The sequence below is a fragment of the Pseudophryne corroboree genome, chromosome 8 (genome assembly GCF_028390025.1).
Source record: "Pseudophryne corroboree isolate aPseCor3 chromosome 8, aPseCor3.hap2, whole genome shotgun sequence".
In the NCBI taxonomy this organism is placed as follows: Eukaryota; Metazoa; Chordata; class Amphibia; order Anura; family Myobatrachidae; genus Pseudophryne; species Pseudophryne corroboree.
Window position 1 is genome coordinate 273,708,215 of NC_086451.1, and position 24,916 is coordinate 273,733,130.

The 24,916-nt window shown below is 42.6% G+C and overlaps 1 protein-coding gene across 3 annotated transcripts in view; it reads left to right on the top strand.

The window, feature by feature from the left end:
* Positions 1-24,916, top strand: part of GRIA3 (glutamate ionotropic receptor AMPA type subunit 3) — a 459,549-nt gene that overhangs the window by 284,357 nt on the left and 150,276 nt on the right. For all 3 annotated transcript variants that reach the window (XM_063937238.1, XM_063937239.1, XM_063937240.1), the window contains exon 4: positions 6,728-6,915. In XM_063937238.1, the coding sequence (XP_063793308.1) occupies positions 6,728-6,915 (188 nt within the window). The remainder of the gene's footprint in view (positions 1-6,727; positions 6,916-24,916) is intronic.

A 24,916-nucleotide genomic window follows, 5' to 3' on the forward strand; every position in this document is an offset into this window, starting at 1 on the left:
ATGCAGTGGCATACCCTCCAGCTGTACCTTTTTGGCAGGTACAGTACCTTTTTTCATGGTTTGTACCGATTTTTGGCTCTCCAAACTTCCATTGAAAGTATAGGAAAAGGGGCATTGCCACACCACTTTACCCATGGCCATGCCCCCTTTTCAAATTAGTACCGATTTTTATGTGTAAATTGTTGGAGGGTATGTTGCTGCAGATGCAGTGGGCCTATTATGGGGTGAGGGCCTGGAGCTGCAGCTCCATCAGCCCCATTGTTAATCCTGCTCTGGGAACATACAGCAGCCAAAGGGCAGAGCCTCCCATTGGATGTAACCTGTGTGGGAGGGCATTTCTCGCCCAAATCAGCTGTGGGCTGGGTGTGATAAACCTGCTGCTAACCCAATGAGAGCTGCTAGCTACGCCCAGCATTATCCACACAGTCACAGAGTGACAGATCTGGGCTATTATATAGGAAATGCCTCTTAGAGATAACCAAATGATTCTACATATTCTGAATGCCAGCTACAGTACTTACAAATCAATTCACAAAGAGATCCAGCTTGAACATAAATTCATTTAATCGTATAATAAAAAATAAAAAGTAATGGTCAACAAATATTTATCAGTTGTAGAAAATATTTATTAATATTTACTTACATAGTGCCATCATTCTCCAGAGCACTTTACAGTTTGAGACAAATCATTATGGAGTTTATGTTGAAATTGGTCCACCACAATAAACGTGTTGGGTATGAAATCATGACAGCTGGAATCCTGATACATCCCAGTAAGTATTTTAACCCTGCCCCTATCCCTAACCCACCCTAAACATCCCACTCCTGCAGTCTAACCCCAACTTCCCCTCCCCATCCGAATTCTCCCCCTAGTACCTAACCCTAACACCACTACTTCCCAGCAGGATCTGTCGGTATTCTGTCTGTTTAGATCCCACTGTCTGTATTCTGAGTGTTGGGATCCTGACTGCTTGGATTTTGCTCACATGCCCAAAAAACAGGTTCTAATAAAGACATCTGACAAGTTCTTACATTCTCTACATACTGTATGCATTTGCTAATATTGCTGGTCATTTATGTCTTTAAAAAAAAATTTTTTAGAAATAGTTTGCCTGCTATTTTCCATTGAAACAGAAAATAAAAATAATTCCTATTTTCTGAATTATTTTCATTGATGCTGTGTAAACATAGTTTAATAGAGAAGCATCTGCAGAAATGTAGACTTAGCAGTAAGCATTAGGGTATGTACAGATATTATACAAACACATTTATTTTATGCTTATTGTGATGAGCACAGCAGAACCTCTTCCACGCAGGGTCACAACTAGTGCTGTAATCACTGAGACTGCACTGGCGTGTGTTGATGGTGTTTACTTTTGATTATGTTGTAGTGTGTGACATTGTCCCCAATTAAATGACAGTACATGCATGACCTCAGCTGTAGCTAACTTATTCTTTTCTCATTTACAGTATAATGGTAACTGCAACCCACAGTGACTCGGTACTTTCAAAATGCCTGCATTGTGATACATTTTATTTTATTAGAATTTTTACTAACTAGATCAGCTACAGTATGTAAATATGGATAATTAACACATACTGCATTGTAATTTTGTAACCCTATACTATGCTTGTATATGTTATAGTGTATTATTTCTGGTTCTGGTGTTACTTTAACTTTATGTGAGCTAGGAAAGCCATGGCCAAGAAAATGACGATAACTTCAATAGTCTGTGATGTTATATCTTGAGACATACTGAGACATACTGTATTTCCCTAGGGGATTCCCTAACACATTACAGGAATCTACATTGCTTCTTAGAAATGTATTAACTACTGCAAAAGTGATTTATGTCTGTGGAAGCAGGAGGGATAATTACTGACCACGCAAAATAGATTAAATCACCTGTACATGATTAAAGAAATCCAGCATATGGTTTCCTCAATGGTAGGGGTCATGTTGGTGGGTCTACCTTCCCTGGTGAATCAGTTATAAATTTAAGTATAGAGGTTATACAAAGTTTCTGGAGGAATCACATTCACCTGTCATAGCACAATTCTCCCTCAACTCAACTCACTATTTGTGGGTTTATAAGGAGGTACTATATATGCTGGATACTTGCCTGATACACCACAAGTCTTTAGGGTACTTATTTAATCTTGCCCCATTGTGATAATCTCTTTACAACAAGCAGCCATGCTTAATAGGATTTAGAGGTTCTCTCTTCTGAATTTTCCATTGTTCTAGCACCATTGTTTAGAATGTAGCATTACGCGCACTCAATTTCTCAGCCTCCAATTTTCATATACTGTAGGTCAATTTCAATTGCAATCACTGAACAACTGCATACTGTCTCTAGTGCTAATTCAAATCTTTTACAGACTGTTTTTCATGATATCGGTGTCAAAAGACAGAGGGGTCAATCCAATTAATCGCGTAGGGTGTGATGTGTCACTGCCGTGGCATTTCAACACCGGCAACAGCACCTAATCTCACACCCTCCATGGGCTGGTTTCAGCCTATATTCGCACAAAATAGCTCGGACCTCTATGGGGCAGAGAGCACTTTTGTGTGAATTTGGGATGCAGTAAAGAGCGGCCAATGCCATGATGACATACATCCACGAGATCATCACGGCTAATTGGATAACCCTAGTGAGTTTCATATGTCATAGTGTTATATCCATGATATTTGTAGGGTCTTAGGCTGTCAGATAAAATTACTGTAGGGCTGACAGACATGTTATCTGCATGTGTTTAACCACCTTAAGTGTGTAACAATTTTTTTTTAAAAGTTAGCAGAATATAATGAGTTAACAAGCATCTGAAAAGGATAACAAACGTGATGAAATGCCTGACGATTCTACCTGAATCCAAAGTTTTGTGTCACTTTTACTATAATGACAGACATAAGTGTGTATTGGGTTGGATTATGTCAAGAAGTCAAGCAGTGCTGCTGGACAAAATCCAGGGATCTATTTCCAAGTTGGCTGTCATGTACTCAAAACATGCCTGAAATACAGCTAGATACAAAGCTGTGCTGTGGCGGGTGTTGTCACTTAGACAAAGCTCAGAGAAGGTGGGTTAACATAATTATGTGGGTTTCTAGGTGTATATTTTTCACATAGTTTACAGTAGGTTCATGTGCTCACTTGTGATAGGGTCTAGCAATGAACCAGGTGTTAACCAGTGAGGTGCAGTTATATCAGTGACTGGGTAGGCACTGGCTAGACAGAGCCAGTTTACACACACACACACACACACACACACACACACATGCACACACACACACACATGCACACACACACACACACACACACACACACACACACACACACACACACACACACATGCACACACACACACACACACATATGATTTGGCGGTGAGTTTTGACTATAAAAATGATTCCGATAATACAAAGATGATATGAAAAATAGAAAAATTATATTTTTAAGTGATAAATATCTTCTTTGTATTATTCTAATCATTTTTCTATTTAAAACTCAGGAATATAACAGGTGAGGCTCTGCTGCCTACGCTGACCACATGTCACTGGTGTTCACATAGCGGTGATCACATCTCAAGATGCCTGCAGCTCTGCATATGGATGAATAAAGGGCCTTATTCCGACCTGATCGCTGTTGTGCGAATTTGCAAGGTGGCCGATTATCAATCTACTGCGCAGTGCGCACATGCGAGGCCAAACTACTAAAGAATTCAGTGGTTTTTTTGATCGCTAGGCATACACAGGTTGATTGGAATGAAGCGGATGTTTGGGGTGGTAACTGGTAATTTTCTGGGAGTGTCAGGAAAAACGCAGGCGCTCCCAAGCGTTTTGAGGGAGGGTGTGTGACGTGAGCACTGGCCCAATCAGCCTGTTTTTATCGCACTGTAGCAGTAGGTCCTGGGCTACCCACAGACTACACAGACTGAAAAAAACATTTGATGGTGAGTGAGTCGCGAACGGATTTGCAGCTGGCCAGCATATGCAAAGCTTTTCACATGGCGTATGCAGACTTGCACGGGTGGGTATTCACTCTGTCTGGGCAACGACTATCTGAACGCAAACCTATGCAAATTTGCAGAGCAGCGATCAAGCCTGAATTAGGTCCAAAGTACATGCATTATGTTGTGCACACATCTTCGGAACAATGGCCCTCATTCCGAGTTAATTGCAAGTAGAAACTTTTTGCTGCTCGTGTGATCAACTTGACACCGCCTATGGTGGAGTGTATTTTAGCATAGCAGGGCTGCGATCGCTTGTGCAGCACTGCTATGCTAAAAATGTTTCCTGCAAAACAAGATCCAGCGACGAAGGTCCCGGAATTGACGTTAGACATCGGCTCTCCAAATCCTGGACACGCCTGCGTTTGGATCTCCACGCCTCCCCACTGTCAATCTTCTTGCGTTCGCGCTAGCGATCACTATCTTCTTTACTCTGCCCGCTGCCCGGCGACTGCCAGCGATGGGCAATGACACGCGTGCACATTACGGCCGCCGCACATGAGCAGTTCCGACCCGTTTGCACTGCAGCGAAGAACCACTGCGTGAGAACGGGTCAGAATGACCCCCTATGTACGCTCAATTTAGTTCCAACTCAGGGGGATATTCAGAGTTGTTAGCAAACCACAAAAGTTAGTAATTGTGCAAAACCATGTTGCACTGCAGGGGGGGGGGGGACAGATATAACATGTGCAGAGAAAGTTAGATTTGGGTGTGGTGCGTTCAAATTGAAATCTAAATTGCAGTGTAAAAATAAAGCAGCCAGTATTTACCCCGCACAGAAACAATATAACCAACCCAAATCTAAATCTCTCTGCACATGTTACATCTGCTTCACCTGCAGTGCAACATGGTTTTGCCCAATTGCTAATTTTTTTGGTTCTCTAACAACTTTGAATAACCCCCCAATCCCTTCCTCAAGTTTTTATTGTTCTCATACTATTGCTAATAATATGCAATGTTACTTGGAATTTAGAAAGTGCTATGTACTGTAACGCAGAATAAAATAAATAAATAATAATTTTATATATATATATATATATATATATATATATATATATATATAATATCAGGGACGTGTGGTGAGGTAAATGGCTCAGGAGGCAATGTCTAGTACCAAAGCCAGATTTACACACAATATACTGTATGAGCCAAAGGGTTCATGTGGGCATTATACACATGTGCAGCAGTATATACTGCTGGAAATTTGGTAAGGTGTAATCAGACGTGCAGAAAGATAGGCAGGGTAGGCACTGCCCCAACTGCCATATATTTTTTACTCCAGAGTTTTGCCTACAAAAATGATTAGAATAATGCAAAGATATTTCTATAAAGGGTTCTGTTCATGAAGCAGTGAAAAGTGTGGAGAAGTGAGCCAGTGGAGAAGTTGCCCATGGCAACCGATCAGCATTAAAGTAACATTTGTAATTTGCATACTATGCAACTGCTCCATAGGCTCACTTCTCACACTTTTCACTGCTTCATGAATAGACCCCATATTCTTTGTATTTTTCATATACTTTATATAGTCAAAACTCTGGCATATTCAGTAGTATATGACAGGAGGGTTTCTGCTTCACCTGGATTAAAGCGGGCATACTGTTGTAGGTATGGATTTCCAGGTTATGCCGGGATTATACTGTACAATATTCAGTAGGAGAATTTACATTTTTCAAAACAATGTTAACAGTACATACTGAAGGTGATATAAAGGGGAAGATGTATCAAATTTTCAGAGTGGACAAGTGGAGAAGTTTCCCATACAGTAGCAATCAATCAGCATGTACCTACCATTTTATAGAACATACATTATAAATGCTAAATGAATGCTGAATGGTTGCTATGGGCAACAACTCCACTTGTGCACTTCTCGACTCTTTAGAATATTTTATATGGTTTCCTCATATAATCTTATATTATTATGAATAAAATAATTTGAAGAGCTCAACAAAAGAACAAATATTACCATTGTGTCCAGGCTGTAACTAAGGGTGTACAAGCACTGTAATTACACAGACTGTAGGGCTCTGTGGGTGGAACCATCGCTGCCCCATGGCACCTGGTATGGCAGCCTTCAGACAATAATGCTGCAGCAGTGCCACCCAGAGCGTCAGACAGGCACACTACAGTTTGCACAGGCCATCCGGTGTATCCTGATGATGCTCCGGGTCTTGCTGTTCTTCCCGTTAGCTTTCGGCCCCAACAGTTCGGCATGACTACTTGACGTTATAAGCTATGGGGGCATGGCCTGTACAGGGCCTGCAAATCCCTGTTACAATGCTGCTTTAGTTATGCTATGTGGCATATAATGTGGGAGTTGTTAACTGGTTACAGAATGCAATGAAGCGTAAAAGTATTTTTTGTTTCCGTAGTGACATCATGCACCTGTTTTACACAGTTATATAAAGCTTTCCAGGACATGGTTGCGTGACTTTTGTGCATGTGTGATAAAGACCATATTGCATTTCTATTACTCTTTAGTTTACTCATCATAAGACATCACATATTTTTCTGATTATTACTAAGAAAGAATATGTAGCTATATAAATATTGCATGGAGATCTTATTGAGGTGTAATAAAGGATAATAGCCCATGAAGTGACAGGGAGGGACTGGTGGGCCCTGATGTGATATATGATTACAGAAAACCATTTTGCAATAATGTTTTTTATTTGATGTATTTAATAATAAATAGACTGATTGTGTCATTTTGCTTCCCCAGGTTTCTCCATTCTTCAGGCCATCATGGAAGCAGCCGTACAGAACAACTGGCAAGTAACAGCCAGATCAGTGGGGAATATAAAAGATGTTCAGGAATATAAACGCATCATAGAGGAAATGGACAGACGTCAGGAGAAAAGATTTGTAATAGACTGTGAAGTTGAAAGAATAAATACAATTTTGGAACAGGTACAACTTTTAAAAATATTATTTATTTATTTATTCATTCATTTATTTATAGAATTATATGGAATGAAACAGTTGTTATGCAATTCATGTGATGAAACAGCTGCATTTTTATATCATATATCGTTTTCTACTCTGTACAGATCTGTTGCAAATTTTATAAATTATTGGGTCTATTTATATATTATATAGATCAGCCTAAAAAATAGAATTATTAACAGCAGAATTATTGTTTTGTAATTATGCTTGTTGTAAAACACTCACTGTGGGATTATTCTGAGTTATTTAACAAAATGACTGTAATTGTCTTAGCATGGTTTTTTGTGTGCCATTAGCACACAAATCAACACCACATTAGAGGGCAAGTGGTACATAATTCCTGAACAAACATCACACACTGTTGTTTCAAATGTCAAATCATGCACTGAGTTGTGGTTAGCAATTAAACCTATATGTACTCTTTGCTAAATAAAATGAAATGACTTGTGTTGGGAAGATAAATTGTTCGAAGGTTATTACTTTGTGATTGCTTTTTCCACTGCTAAGCAACAAATCAACAAAGAAGTCTGGACATTAGGGTCCTCATTTAGATGTAGCAGCAAATCTCTAGCTAAAGGCTGCAAATGTCCACCTGGACAAACCCTATTGCAATGTAAAGGGAGTAAATATTTTGTATGTACAGTACTGTATAGATATATCCAAATATGGGCAACAAAAGAATGGTGCATGGCCTGCATAACTTATTTTTATTAATTGCTGATATGTCCGGGAATACCATTTAAAGTTCTGAGGCCTTGTACTTTAACGGGAAATGGCAAATTGGGCTACAGGGAGCAGATTAGGCTACATGGAGATGCCAAACCCTCACATAATATCATAATGAGAGGGCATGACCACACAATATTCGGGGCTATGCTACAGTATGCTTCTTTGTTTGTGCCATTCACGACACCACTATCAGCGCCTATCATAATATAATCTCGATTTACAAAACCTAGTCAGTATTCTTAGTAAAAAATGTGTCACAAAGAACATTCATGTTTCAGCTTCATAGAAGTACATATTTCCTCCTTTCACAGCCCCCGGTCACATTGTCAAATATTTAAGCTCATATACAGGCTTCTTTCAAAAAAATATTAGATATATTTAGTATATGTACCCAATATAATTTTTAGATAGCATAATAACACTACAGGATTTCCCCCCAAGAAAAAGAAACATTTGTGCGCTACAGTTTAACCTCTGTATCCAAAGCTGAGATCTTTTCATCAGAACAATTCCTTTTTGATCTCAATTGATTTTGACCTCCAGGCTCTACAGCAAAGTACATGTCTTCTGTCTGGTGTCTCAGCTCATCTATATTGATAAAGATCACAGTTTGAAGGAAAGCTTAATTATTGAATATTGTTTAGCTGGAAGAGTAAACAACTCTGATTACTTCTGTCATTACGGAGGGTTGTAAATCTATGTACCGTGCAAGCTCCAGGGATTTATATGTTGAAATGAGCTAAGCAAAAAAAGAAGTTTACTTCTAAGCAGAAATAACAAGTTATTGCTAAAGCGCTGCTCATACATCTGTAGTATTGTGATATTGTTGAATGTATACATTTAGTACATGATCATTAAAATTTCAGCACTTATGAATAAACCATGAAAGCATTGGAGCTGAAGTCTCCAGTTAGCAGAATCTTGCCACAGAGCGCTGGTGTTATATGGCCAGTAGAGGTGTAGAAATGACCAAATATGAAGATCGTGGGCAAAAAGAGGCTTGGGGGTAAATTTACACAAGTGGGTACAGTTGTAATCCCCTTTTAAAGCTCAATTAAATGTTGATAACGAACTGAGGAATTATAACCTCCAGCAAGAGTGCTGGTGTTATACGGCCAGTAAAGGTGTAGAAAGGACCAAATATGAAGATCATGGGCAAAAAGAGGCTTGGGGGTAAATTTACACAAGTGGGTACAGTCGTAATCTCCTTTTAAAGCTCAATTAAATGTTGATAATGAACTGAGGAATTATAACCTCCAGCAAGAGTGCTGGTGTTATACGGCCAGTAAAGGTGTAGAAAGGACCAAATATGAAGATCATGGGCAAAAAGAGGCTTGGGGGTAAATTTACACAAGTGGGTACAGTTGTAATCTCATTTTAAATCTCAATTTAATGTTGATACTGAATTGAGGAATTATAACCCCCAGCATTATTAAAGACTCTCCTATTGGAGTAGCACTGTTCTTAGTTCAGACTAACTAATATGATACATTTACTGTTTGGATTTTTGTTGATCTTGGAGGGTATCATCCATTTATTTTGTTTACTTTGAATTTTACATTTTTAATGAGCATATTAAATAAATTGATATATTTTGATATGCTCTCTTTTAATGAACAATACTGTATATCATTATACGTATCCATTTGTCTTAATCAATAAATGAGATTTTCACAAGTGATCATTGGATTAATAATTAATAATGTATAATTTATTACATTTTCTTCTTATCTTTGAGCATGATTATACTATTTGTGTTTTTTTCCTATTTATATATTTGCCTTTAATAGATTTGTACTCTCTGTCCAAAGAGTCTAGATTTGGTAGATCTGGCTGTAGAGTCCATGTTACATAGTTTTTCGATTACTACGATTGTCATTGATTTGTGACACCCACAGTGCTCTGCAGCACCACACAATGGTAATCGAAGAACATACAAGGTACAGAATATAAATGAAGCTCCCTATCTAGAGAGAATTGTATTTCCTTATCTCTATAGTCATTGGTATTCAGGTGCCGAGGTCTTTACCCTATTCTCTGCTACTCTGACTTCTACCACATCTTTTTAAACCTACCCAGAAACTCATTTGACACTTATTACATGTAACAAAATGCAAGATATTCCAGATTTGGAAAAATGTATCTCTACCTTCCTTGTCCTCAATCAAAGAATCTGTGTATCTCATTTATCAAATACATATTTTGAGCATTATTGAGAGCAATGCTGATCAGTTTTTAACTGGTTAGCTCATCATGGGGCATTCCCCTTGTCCTTTGGTATACAGTATGAGCACTTAGCTTTTTAACCTAGGACTTATCAACACGTGTGTTCTCTTTGGATCTACTTCCCACTCATTTTTGTTTCCACAATTTCATTTTACTTTGAATGTTTGTCCTCATGGATATTCCGTGACTAGTTGGCATCTGCTATAGAGTACATAGCAAAATCTTTGGCTGTTGGATTGTTATGTATTTTTCCCCTCACTTCTTTTTCCCTTTTTCTCCTTTATCTACCTCGTCCTATACAGCAACAAAAAAAGACAACAAAAACCCAAAATCTAAAGGGAAAAAAAATGTTGCTTTCCTTTTTAAAAAAACATTGCTTGAAAAATGACACTTATATCACTTTCAGACAGAAAAATCTCAAAATCCCATTCTTTTTCCCGGTTTTGTGAAACTGGGAAAAATCCGGGGTACAGTTTCTAACCCCCTTTCACACAGCACATTTAACCTGGATTATTGCTGGGTCGACCCCTTTCAGAGAGATCCCTTGTCAGCCCTGCAATATACTTGTGTGTCATAAGAAATTGACTTTTTATGGCACACAGAGATGAGGTCATGAAAAGTGGGTGGTGACTGATCACAGCATTGCATTAACCATGGCTGACGAGTTACTGCTGAGTAACCCGAAGTTCCTGGGTTCTTGCTGTGTTTTGCTGTTTCACACACAGCAAATGATAGCCTGATGCAGCTGCTTGCACTGTGCTACCTGGCACAGTCTTATGCCAAGAGGAGAAGGGAGCAATGTCTGTCGGAGAGGGCTAATACTCGACGCCGGTATTTGTGCAGGAGGAGAGCCCTAATTTTGTGCAGCATTACATCTGCCCTGAGATTTACCAGTGCGACTAATCAATCAATGTGGACCAGAGACTGCAGGCATGGACAAGCTTTCTGGATGACTGTGGAAGCCTATCAGCCAGAGCAGTGGATCGCACACTTTCGGATGTTGTGTGGTACGCTTTACTACCTGCTGGAACTTCTCACTCCAGCACTCACCGGGGAAACACCAACCAAGACCATTGAGCCATGCAGGAGACTGGCAATTGTGTTGTGGTGGTATGCAACCCTGGGGGAATACCGCACCATCTCCTGCTTATTCGGTGTTGGCATATCGACGGTGTGTGTGCTGGTGCGGGAAGTGACCCAGGCATTGCTGGAAACCCTTTACCACTGCTTCAGCTCCTTACCAAAAGGTGACCGGCTGGATGATACCATAAAAGGTTTCCTGTAACATAAATATCCCCAGTGTGCTGGAGCCATAGATGGGACCCACATACCCATTATTGACCCCAGAGACAACCCAGCCGATTACTACAACCGAAAAGGCTGGCACTCCACGATCCTACAGGCTGTAGTGGACCATAAGTATTGGTAAGTAGTATGGTGTGTTTTAATGTGAGTCATATGCTGGGCCCATGATGTGTAGTGTTAAACACAGCTAATACGTATACTGTTCAGTTTCACAGATGTCTTCATTGGCTGGCCGGGTCGTGCTCACGACTCCCGGGTACTTGGCAACTCTGAATTGTTCCAGATTGTAGAGGAGAACCAACATGGCTGGTTGTTCCCTAGAGAGGTAAATATATCTCTTTTGATGGGTTATATTTTTCACAGCAGAATAAAAATACAATAGATTGCAATTATGCTATAGGGCCGGCCTTTTATGTTGTGTAGCAAGGGTGTTAAACTATAGCTGCTGTTGAACTAAACCTCCCAGCATGCTTCTGCACTAATTTTCTAGTTGGGGGTGCTGAAACTGTGGCAGGGCATACTGTCATGTGTAGTTCCACAACAGCTGGAGGCACGCAAGTCTGACACTGTTTTGTTTCACCATGGAATATGGGAAAGGTTTGCAGAAAGGATCCTCACAGCTGTGACCCTGAAGGTGGGGATTGTTGGATGGAGGGTAGGGTTAGGCTGCTGAAAGGGAGGGTTAGGTGGTAGGGGAGGAGTGGGAGGGTTTAGGATAATTATCTCACCCATGTCAGGATTAGATTGTTGGTATTCCTAATTATTCCCTATACTTTCCTGAACATTATGTATGCCACCTATACTATAAATTATTTTTTTTCCCATTACAGAAATCAAAGTTTGTTGATGGGGTGGAGATCCCGGTGCACCTTATTGGAGATGTGGCATACCCATTGAGGCGTTGGCTCATCAAAGGCTTCACACAGCATCTCCCACTCTTTCTGGAACAAGTGCATTTCACCCACACTCTCAGCTCAGCCAGGATGGTGGTGGGGAATGCCTTTGGAAGACTTAAGGGGCGCTGGTGGTGTCTACTAAAGCGCAATGACATTGTCATCACCCTTATGCCGAATGTGGTTGCTGCTTGTTGTATCCTCTACAACTTTTGCGAGATACAGAAGGAACACTTTTTACCAGAGTGGAATGTTAAGGACTCTGAACTGTGCGATACTCAGGTAGAAGCAGCAGAAGCAGCCTACGAGGGGGAGATAAGTAGTGGCAGTGCTGAGGAAATCCGCAGCATCCTCACTGCCAACTTATCTACTGTGACACAGTAGAGGACACAAGGGATATGTTGCAAAAAAGTTTTTATTTTTATTGGGGGTTTTTTACAGAAAGTTTTGGTTTTATTGTTTCTGTAAAAGTTATGTACATGTTACCTCACATGTATCAGTTTAAATATAACATCTTTACAGTTTAAAATGCTTCTTAAATGTTTGAACATAAATAGGCCATAATGTGTGTAGACATTAGACATATAAATAGAAGGCATAATGTGTGTAGGTAATAGGCAGCTATGACCTGGGCACTTGACAGGTCTGTAAAGTGCTGAATACACATGAACATTTTCAAAAAGACAAACAATGAAGAATAAAGATTATTTGCCACTGTACTGTAGGCACATAAATACAGGGCATAATGCTTGTACATTTAGCCAAACTTACATCCCCATCTGTAGAAGTGGCTGAGGTAATGGCCAGGTATGGGCCGGACACTTGACAGGCCTGTAAATTTCTGAATACACATGAACATTTTCAAAATGACAAAAGATGAAGAAAAAAGATTATTTACAACTGTCTGTAAGAAGTGCTGCCCAGTGGACGGTTGTGAGTAGTGCCATCTGGATAAGTATACTCAGTGCCATGTGGATGATTATTCCCTGTGCTACCTGGATAAGTATAGACAGTGCCATGTGGCGTATTATTCCCTGTGCCATCTGGACTATTATGCACAGTGGCATGTGGACTAATATGCACTGTACCATCAGGACTGGTCTGATTATTGGCATGTGGACTGCTATGCGCAGGGCCGTGTGTAAAATTATTACCTGTGCCATCTAGATAAGTATGCACTGGGCTGTAGAGAGTAGTATTCCCTTTGCCATCTGGACTATTACGCACAGTGTCTTGTGGATTTGAGGGGTTTGTTTCCATAAACTGCATGCCTCTGCTATGATGCTGGTAGATGGAAAAATGGCCTTCAGAATAGTGAGGAGGATACTCTGGATAAGGGTGTGGAGGGGGCGAATTGTGTAATCTAGACACCAGACCATTAAGAAAGGACATCTGAGCCTCTCTGTTTTCCCTAGAAATGCATTCATGCATACCCACAAGTTGCGCGAGAAATGAATTTTGTAACTCTTTCTCGTCGTCAAAAAAGCGTTGGAGTAGGGCATCCTCCTGTGCCTGCATTTCAGCATCGGAATCTTGCAGCTGATTGACCAGGATTCTTGTCATTATACGTGTAGCTTGCTCCATTTTTGAAGTTTTTTTCTTCCGTTAGGTACGTCAAAGACTAAAAATGGAGGGAAAACAACAATTTAAAAAAATCAAATAGCAGTGATGTCAGCATTTATGTGCTTGAGGCCTTCTTCCTCCTGCGCACTAGCTTCACACTGCAACATATACATTTTGAGTATTGGTCAAGACAAAGATATCATGTGTGAGTTATGGAAGTGCGCAATTGTATAAACACTGCATGCTATGCACGATGTATCCTTTCTAAAGGATAAATCGTGCTATTAGCATGCAGGTGTGGCCTATAATTTTGTTAGCAGTTGTTATTACTCATAAATGGTGCAACAGCTAATGTGGCCTTCTGATATTGTTGAAATACATGACAGTCAGGAACTGAATGTGTAACGCAGCATTTAAAAATAAGAATTTACTTACCGATAATTCTATTTCTCATAGTCCGTAGTGGATGCTGGGAACTCCGAAAGGACCATGGGGAATAGCGGCTCCGCAGGAGACTGGGCACAAAAGTAAAAGCTTTAGGACTACCTGGTGTGCACTGGCTCCTCCCCCTATGACCCTCCTCCAAGCCTCAGTTAGGATACTGTGCCCGGACGAGCGTACACAATAAGGAAGGATTTTGAATCCCGGGTAAGACTCATACCAGCCACACCAATCACACCGTACAACTTGTGATCTGAACCCAGTTAACAGCATGATAACAGAGGAGCCTCTTAAAAGATGGCTCACAACAATAATAACCCGATTTTTGTAACTATGGCCCTCATTCCGAGTTGATCGGTCGCAAGGCGAATTTAGCAGAGTTACACACGCTTAGTCTACGCCTACTGGGAGTGTATCTTAGCATCTTAAAAGTGCGAACGAAGTTTACGCAATATTGCGAACAAAAAAAACTTAGCAGTTTTAGAGTAGCTCCAGACTTACTCTGCCTGTGCGATCAGTTCAGTGCTTGTCGTTCCTGGTTTGACGTCACAAACACTCCCAGCGTTCGGCCAGACACTCCCCCGTTTCTCCGGCCACTCCTGCGTTTTTTCCGGAAACGGTAGCGTTTTCAGCCACACGCCCATAAAACGCCGTGTTTCCGCCCAGTAACACCCATTTCCTGTCAATCACACTACGTTCGCCGGTGCGAACAAAAAGCCGTGAGTAAAAATCCTTTCTTCATAGCAGAATTACTTAGCGCAGTCGCAGTGCGAACATTGCGCATGCGCTCTAAGCTGATTTTCACTGCGATGCGAAAAAAAAGAACGAGCGAACGACTCGGAATGAGGGCCAATGTACAAGTATTGCAGACAATCCGCACTTGGGATGGGCGCCCAGCATCCACTACGGACTATGAGAAATAGAATTATCGGTAAGTAAATTCTTATTTTCTCTGACGTCTTAGTGGATGCTGGGAACTCCGAAAGGACCATGGGGATTATACCAAAGCTCCCAAACGGGCGGGAGAGTGCGGATGACTCTGCAGCACCGAATGAGAGAACTCCAGGTCCTCCTCAGCCAGGGTATCAAATTTGTAGAATTTAGCAAACGTGTTTGCCCCTGACCAAGTAGCTGCTCGGCAAAGTTGTAAAGCCGAGACCCCTCGGGCAGCCGCCCAAGATGAGCACACTTTCCTTGTGGAATGGGCTTTTACAGATTTTGGCTGTGGCAGGCCTGCCACAGAATGTGCAAGCTGAATTGTACTACAAATCCAACGAGCAATAGTCTGCTTAGAAGCAGGAGCACCCAGCTTGTTGGGTGCATACAGGATAAACAGCGAGTCAGATTTTCTGACTCCAGCCGTCCTGGAAACATATATTTTCAGGGCCCTGACTACGTCCAGCAACTTGGAATCCTCCAAGTCCCTAGTAGCCGCAGGTACCACAATAGGCTGGTTTAAGTGAAACGCTGAAACCACCTTAGGGAGAAATTGAGGACGAGTCCTCAATTCTGCCCTGTCCGTATGAAAAATTAGGTAAGGGCTTTTATAGGATAAAGCCGCCAATTCTGAGACACGCCTGGCTGAAGCCAGGGCTAACAGCATTACCACTTTCCATGTGAGATATTTTAAGTCCACAGTGGTGAGTGGTTCAAACTAGTGATGAGCGAGGTTCGGTTTTACTCGGTTTTACTCGGTTTTACTCGGTTCTCAAAACGGCATCTTATTGGCTATCCAAAACACGTGACATCCGTGAGCCAATAAGATGCCGTTTTGAGAACCGAGTAAAACCGAGTAAAACCGAGTAAAACCGAATCCGCTCATCACTAGTTCAAACCAATGTGATTTTAGGAACCCCAAAACTACATTGAGATCCCAAGGTGCCACTGGAGGCACAAAAGGAGGCTGTATATGCAGTACCCCCTTGACAAATGTCTGAACTTCAGGAACTGAAGCTAGTTCTTTCTGGAAGAAAATCGACAGGGCCGAAATTTGAACCTTAATGGACCCTAATTTTAGGCCCATAGACAGTCCTGTTTGCAGGAAATTCAGGAAACGACCCAGTTGAAATTCCTCTGTAGGGGCCTTCCTGGCCTCGCACCACGCAACATATTTACGCCAAATACGGTGATAATGTTGCACAGTTACATCCTTCCTGGCTTTGATCAGGGTAGGGATGACTTCATCCGGAATGCCTTTTTCCTTCAGGATCCGGCGTTCAACCGCCATGCCGTCAAACGCAGCCGCGGTAAGTCTTGGAACAGACAGGGTCCCTGCTGGAGCAGGTCCTTTCTTAGAGGTAGAGGCCACGGGTCCTTCGTGAGCATCTCTTGAAGTTCCGGGTACCAAGTCCTTCTTGGCCAATCCGGAGCAACGAGTATAGTCCTTACTCCTCTCCTTCTTATGATTCTCAGTACCTTGGGTATGAGAGGCAGAGGAGGGAACACATACACTGACTGGTACACCCACGGTGTTACCAGAGCGTCCACAGCTATTGCCTGAGGGTCCCTTGACCTGGCGCAATATCTGTCTAGTTTTTTGTTGAGGCGGGACGCCATCATGTCCACCTTTGGTTTTTCCCAACGGTTCACAATCATGTGGAAGACTTCTGGGTGAAGTCCCCACTCCCCCGGGTGGAGGTCGTGTCTGCTGAGGAAGTCTGCTTCCCAGTTGTCCACTCCCGGAATGAACACTGCTGACAGTGCTATCACATGATTTTCCGCCCAGCGAAGAATCCTTGCAACTTCCGTCATTGCCCTCCTGCTTCTTGTGCCGCCCTGTCTGTTTACGTGGGCGACTGCCGTGATGTTGTCCGACTGGATCAACACCGGCTGACCCTGAAGCAGAGGCCTTGCTTGACTTAGGGCATTGTAAATGGCCCTTAGTTCCAGGATATTTATGTGAAATGACGTTTCCATGCTTGACCACAAGCCCTGGAAATTTCTTCCCTGTGTGACTGCTCCCCAGCCTCTCAGGCTGGCATCCGTGGTCACCAGGACCCAGTCCTGAATGCCGAATCTGCGGCCCTCTAGAAGATGAGCACTCTGCAACCACCACAGGAGAGACACCCTTGTCCTTGGAGACAGGGTTATCCGCTGATGCATCTGAAGATGCGATCCGGACCATTTGTCCAGCAGATCCCACTGAAAAGTTCTTGCGTGGAATCTGCCGAATGGAATCGCTTCGTAAGAAGCCACCATTTTTCCCAGGACCCTTGTGCATTGATGCACTGACACTTGGCCTGGTTTTAGGAGGTTCCTGACTAGCTCGGATAACTCCCTGGCTTTCTCCTCCGGGAGAAACACCTTTTTCTGGACTGTGTCCAGAATCATCCCTAGGAACAGCATACGTGTTGTCGGAATCAGCTGCGATTTTGGAATATTTAGAATCCACCCGTGCTGTCGTAGTACTACTTGAGATAGTGCTACTCCGACCTCTAACTGTTCCCTGGACCTTGCCCTTATCAGGAGATCGTCCAAGTAAGGGATAATTAAGACGCCTTTTCTTCGAAGAAGAATCATCATTTCGGCCATTACCTTGGTAAAGACCCGGGGTGCCGTGGACAATCCAAACGGCAGCGTCTGAAACTGATAATGACAGTTCTGTACCACAAACCTGAGGTACCCTTGGTGAGAAGGGCAAATTGGGACATGGAGGTAAGCATCCTTGATGTCCAGAGACACCATATAGTCCCCTTCTTCCAGGTTCGCTATCACTGCTCTGAGTGACTCCATCTTGAATTTGAACCTTTGTATGTAAGTGTTCAAGGATTCAGATTTAAAATAGGTCTCACCGAGCCGTCCGGCTTCGGTACCACAAACAGCGTGGAATAATACCCCTTTCCCTGTTGTAGGAGGGGTACCTTGATTATCACCTGCTGGGAATACAGCTTGTGAATGGCTTCCAATACCGCCTCCCTGTCGGAGGGAGACGTTGGTAAAGCAGACTTCAGGAACCGGCGAGGGGGAGACGTCTCGAATTCCAATTTGTACCCCTGAAATACTACCTGCAGGATCCAGGGGTCCACTTGCGAGTGAGCCCACTGCGCGCTGAAATTCTTGAGACGGGCCCCCACCGTGCCTGAGTCCGCTTGTAAGGCCCCAGCGTCATGCTGAGGACTTGGCAGAAGCGGGGGAGGGCTTCTGTTCCTGGGAAGAGGCTGCCTGCTGCAGTCTTTTTCCCCTTCCTCTGCCCCGGGGCAGATATGAGTGGCCTTTTGCCCGCTTGCCCTTATGGGGACGAAAGGACTGAGCCTGAAAAGACGGTGTCTTTTTCTGCTGAGAGGTGACCTGGGGTAAAAAGGTGGATTTCCCAGCCGTTGCCGTGGCCACCAGGTCCGATAGACCGACCCCAAATAACCCCTCCCCTTTATACGGCAATACTTCCATATGCCGTTTGGAATCCGCATCACCTGACCACTGTCGCGTCCATAACCCTCTTCTGGCAGAAATGGACAGCGCACTTACTCTTGATGCCAGAGTGCAAATATCCCTCTGTGCATCTCGCATATATAGAAATGCATCCTTTAAATGCTCTATAGTCAATAATATACTGTCCCTGTCCAGGGTATCAATATTTTCAGCCAGGGAATCCGACCAAGCCACCCCAGCACTGCACATCCAGGCTGAGGCGATTGCTGGTCGCAGTATAATACCAGTATGTGTGTATATACTTTTAAGGATATTTTCCAGCTTCCTATCAGCTGGTTCCTTGAGGGCGGCCGTATCAGGAGACGGTAACGCCACTTGTTTTGATAAGCGTGTGAGCGCCTTATCTACCCTAGGGGGTGTTTCCCAACGCGCCCTAACCTCTGGCGGGAAAGGGTATAATGCCAATAATTTTTTAGAAATTAGCAGTTTTTTATCGGGGGAAACCCACGCTTCATCACACACCTCATTTAATTCATCTGATTCAGGAAAAACTACGGCTAGTTTTTTCACACCCCACATAATACCCTTTTTTGTGGTACTTGTAGTATCAGAAATGTTCAAAACCTCCTTCATTGCCGTGATCATGTAACGTGTGGCCCTACTGGAAAATACGTTTGTTTCCTCACCGTCGACACTGGAGTCAGTGTCCGTGTCTGGGTCTGTGTCGACCATCTGAGGTAACGGGCGCTTTAGAGCCCCTGACGGTGTTTGAGACGCCTGGACAGGTATTAACTGTTTTTCCGGCTGTCTCATGTCGTCAACAGTCTTTTGTAAAGTGCTGACGCTATCACGTAATTCCTTCCATACGACCATCCAGTCAGGTGTCGACTCCCTAGGGGGTGACATCACTATTACAGGCAATTGCTCCGCCTCCATACCATTTTCCTCCTCATACATGTCGACACAACGTACCGACACACAGCACACACACAGGGAATGCTCTGATAGAGGACAGGACCCCACAAGCCCTTTGGGGAGACAGAGGGAGAGTTTGCCAGCACACACCAGAGCGCTATATATATACAGGGATAACCTTATATAAGTGTTTTTCCCTTATATAGCTGCTGTATTATTAATCTGCCAAATTTAGTGCCCCCCCTCTCTTGTTTTACCCTGTTTCTGTAGTGCAGGACTGCAGGGGAGAGCCAGGGAGCTTCCCTCCAACGGAGCTGTGAGGGAAAATGGCGCTTGTGTGCTGAGGAGATAGGCTCCGCCCCCTTCTCGGCGGCCTTTCTCCCGCTTTTTTAAGGAAAAACTGGCAGGGGTTAAATGCATCCATATAGCCCAGGAGCTATATGTGATGTATTTTTAGCCATCTAAGGTGTTTTTATTGCGTCTCAGGGCGCCCCCCCCCCCAGCGCCCTGCACCCTCAGTGACCGGAGTGTGAAGTGTGCTGAGAGCAATGGCGCACAGCTGCGGTGCTGTGCGCTACCTTATTGAAGACAGGACGTCTTCTGCCGCCGATTTTCCGGACCTCTTCAGTCTTCTGGCTCTGTAAGGGGGCCGGCGGCGCGGCTCTGGGACCCATCCATGGCTGGGCCTGTGATCGTCCCTCTGGAGCTAATGTCCAGTAGCCTAAGAAGCCCAATCCACTCTGCACGCAGGTGAGTTCGCTTCTTCTCCCCTTAGTCCCTCGGTGCAGTGAGCCTGTTGCCAGCAGGTCTCACTGAAAATAAAAAACCTAAAACTAACTTTTCACTAAGCAGCTCAGGAGAGCCACCTAGTTTGCACCCTTCTCGTTCGGGCACAAAAATCTAACTGAGGCTTGGAGGAGGGTCATAGGGGGAGGAGCCAGTGCACACCAGGTAGTCCTAAAGCTTTTACTTTTGTGCCCAGTCTCCTGCGGAGCCGCTATTCCCCATGGTCCTTTCGGAGTTCCCAGCATCCACTAGGACGTCAGAGAAAATAACAAGTGCAAACAACATCATTGTGTAATACGGCCCATACTATATACTGGATTTTAAATAAAACAAAACTCTTAGGTGTGTGTAAAATAAAACAAAAACAACTTACTGTTCCTATGCAACTTTGGTGTCTCACTCTGCACAGAAGTCGGTGTCCCAGTCGGAGTACCTGTGCTGCTTTCACTGGCATCGACCTCAATAGTATTGGTGACTGGGTCCCCCACAGCAGCCATCGGATCGGTGTCGCTGATCTCAGTGATGTCATCACAGAACATTGATGGCGTCGGTGGAATGGATTGGCTGTTCTCCAGGGTAGCGCTTTGTGAGGATGCACAACTGGACGATGAAATGGCAATAGGATTAACCAGTGCAGAAATGCCAAACACTTCATTGCACTGATCATAGTTTGCCCACTCCATTCTAGCAGCACCACTTTTCCTCCTGTTGTGGTCATGAACGTTGTAATATTGTCTGAGAGCTTTTAATTTATTCACTACCTGATGCTGTGTGCGCTCAATGCCCCTTGTGGTAAGTATCTTGGCAATGTTGGTGTATACTGTGGCATCCTTCACTGTCTCAGTGATCTGTTGCCGGATCTCCTCCTACCCTCTAATAGCAAGCAGCTCCCGGATCTCTTCCTCCTTCCAGTGTGCCATGCTGTCTTTCTCTGTCTCCCCTGCAGCACAATTGTGACCTCAGATGCCAGCGCCAGTGCCACGTCCCCACTCAGCCAATCAGAAAGACCCTGCTGCTCAGCCAATCGCCAGTGCCCCACCAGCTCAGCCAATAAGCGCTGTTAACCACGACCCATTTTGAAAATACCGGGTCGGACCCTTTCAGACAGACAGCAACCCGTGTACGATCCGGGAAAAACACAGGTAGAAACCTGGGTCGAAGTTCCAGGAATTCAGTCCTTTCAGACAGAAAAAAATTGGGTCGACCCTTCCCGAGCCGGGAAATTACCGGTTTCTTTTTTCTGTCTGAAAGGGGTATTAGAATTTGATTGGTTACTAGTGATATAAAAGTAAATTTGTCATATTCACCAGTTCTTGTAAATGTCCTTTACTTTTTTCATGTGGAATCCAAATTTATTTTATTTACACTAATTATAAAAGTCATTTGTTGCATATTGTAAATGTTTAACGTGAGTTACATAAGTTATTTCTCGTCCTTTTTCATCTGCCATAAGTAGATCAATACTTGTTTTTATGATTTTCATAATAATACTTTTATCTGAGTGGAACAAACGCTGGCGTATTATTATTTCCTTATAGAACCAGTCATGCCACATTAAGTCAAAGGCTATTTCTGTCAGTTCAGTTATGCAGCACTTTCAGACAAAACTAAATTACGGCCCTTACTTGACCTTGTATTCTGTGGTCTGGAAAGCTTTTCTCTTGCTTATTACACTTCCAATGATTTTTTTTTTCAATTCACAACAATTTAACAATTTAGCTGGACGGCTTTGGCTTTTTCTATCATTGCTTGTAGAGTATATAAATGCTTAGTGCTGCTGGATGTGAGCAGTGAGCTCATTGTAAGAGATTGGTTTTGAACATCTGGCAGAGAAAGAGCAAGTGAGTGAATATTTATTCAAAGAAGCATTTACACATAAACACTCAATGGGACAGTGTACATCTAGCTCTCTGCTTCATAGTATGTGAATGCTGTTTTTACTGTGCTTCCATCTTCCTCAAATGAGAGCTGGGCACATGTTGACCTGTTATACTTAGTTGAATGTATGCCTGTTTGTGTAGTGTATCTCCTGTGTTTTTGCACTGCACATGTCCTGGAACAGAGGGCACACAAATTTGGGTGATAGAGTCATATGCGTTTCAATGCCATATACAGTTACAACTGAAGAGGTGTAATTGCATTGCAACAGGGCATTCTCATACATAGTAACATAGTAACTAAGGTTGAAAAAAGACAATTGTCCATCGAGTTCAACCTATTTGTGGTCTCCTATGCAGTCTTATTATAGGACTAGTTATTTTTATGTTAGGACTAGTTATATTAACTATAATGCGTGCCTACGCACCATAACCCTGAATATCTTTATCCGATAGGAATTTATCTAACCCCTTCTTAAAGGTGTTGACTGAGTCCGCTGTTACTACTCTCTCAGGCAGGGAATTCCAAACACGTATTGTCCTTACTGTCAAAAAACCTTTTTTTCGCCTCAATGTGCGGAAACTCCTCTCCTCTAACCTAAGTGAGTGACCATGTGTCCTCTGTGCTGATCTTATAGAAAATAGGTCCCTCCCGAGCTCTGTGTATTGACCACTTATATATTTGTAGATGTTGATCATGTCCCCTCTTAGTCTCCTCTTTTCCAATGTAAACATGCCTAGCCTTGCAAGCCTTTCCTCGTATTCCAGCGTCTCCATGCCCTTGATTAGTTTGGTCGCCCACCTCTGAACCTTTTCTAGCTCCAGGATATCCTTTTTGTAATACGGTGCCCAAAATTGCACACAGTATTCAAGATGTGGCCTCACTAGTGATTTATATAATGGGAGTATAATACTCTCGTCCCTTGCATCAATTCCCCGTTTTATGCATGCTAATATCTTATTAGCCTTCTTTGCCGCACTCCTACTTTGGGCACTGCTGCTTAATTTGTTATCTATGTGAACCCCTAAGTTTTTTTTCCAGTACAGAATCCCCTAGTATTATCCCATTTAATATGTAGGTATCATTTTTGGTCTTGCCCCCACAGTGCATTACCTTACACTTGTCTGTGTTGAATCTCATTCTCCATTTTGCTGCCCATGCTTCCAGTTTAGTTAAGTCGTTCTGAAGAGACTCAGCATCCCCCTCTGTATTTATAACCTTACACAATTTGGTATCATCTGCAAAAATTGACACCATGCTCTTTAGACCTACTGTTAGGTCGTTGATGAAAATGTTGAACAAAAGTGGTCCAAGTACAGACCTTTGTGGCACACCACTTAGTACTTTAGTCCAATTTGAAAATGATCCATTGACCACAACGCTCCCTATTATCTAACCAATTACTGACCCAAGTCCATATTGTGCTCCCTAGCCCTATTTCTTGTAACTTATAGATAAGACGCATGTGTGGTACAGCGTTGAAAGGTTTGGCAAGGTCTAAAAAGATTACATCCACCGCCTTACCCTGATCAAGGTTCGCACTTACTGTTTCATAAAAGCCAAGTAAGTTGGTTTGACATGATCTGTCCTTCACAAATCCATGTTGGTTCCTTATAATTACCTTATTTGCTTCAAGGAACTTTTTAATACTGTCCCTTAGAATACCTTCCAATACTTTCCCCACTATAGATGTAAGACTAACGGTCTATAATTAGCTGGTTCAGCTTTTCTCCCCTTTTTGAATATCATCACTACCTCCGCTATACGCCAGTCTTTGGGAACCATACCCAATTTAACCGAATCCATGAAGATCAAAAATAGAGGTCTTGATAGTTCAGTGTGCAACTCCATAAGAACTCTCAGGTGATTTCCATCTGGACCAGGAGACTTATTAATCTTTAACTTTTTTAATCGGTCACAGACTACCTCCTCACATAAATAAACATTTAGCAGTGGGATATTTTCTTTGTTGAGATTTTGTGTTAGACCCAGCATTTGGTCCTCTCTGGTAAATACCGTTGAAAAAAATCTTGTTTAGTTTGTTTGCTATATCATTATCATTTTTGATTAAGACTGAGCAAAGTTTAGTAGGGAGTATCCACACAATTCCTGTTTTTTACAGTTGGACAAAAGTAAACACAGGGTAGGTGCAAGTGTTCTCTGACAATGATGAAAAGCAGAAAATCAAGTGAGTGCACACAGTGACAATGTGTATGGAGACATTTCCCTATTCTTATACGTTTACTGATTTCTGTATGCTTCCACTATATTCAGTAAAATATAGTACCTCATAGAGTATGCAATTGTATGTTCATCATGGTGCTTAACTGAAGATATGTAAATGTTATCAAAAGTAGCTTTCACCATTCACTGTCTCCCCTGTCTAAGATAACAAACTGCTTCCTTATATAAGTACAGGCTTCATAACCACATATCTTATTACCATCTAACCACTTTAACAGTGAGTTAGCTAGTCACATGAGCAGTGCTACAAACATTAACTTTCCTTATACTTCCTGGTCTACAATATTTTCAGCTACAGTATTTTTACATTTCAGTGAAAGACAGTGGACCTCTGTGCCATTGTCCCAAAAGAACAGTGGTGTAGCGTATGCTCAAGCTTCCTCTCCTTATTTACTGGATTTGATTTTTCTCATAAATCTATGTCAGCAATACGCACTAATAAAGAGGACTATTAAACCTCAATACAATTCTGTGACACTGTCTTTACCTGTCAGTAAGGTATATTGCACTCCTTAATATTCCCATTAATTATTTATTATATAGGCAGCCACATGCCTCTGACATAACTTCTTCCTAATGGGATACAGAATGGAAGGATTTTGACTCAGCAAAATGAC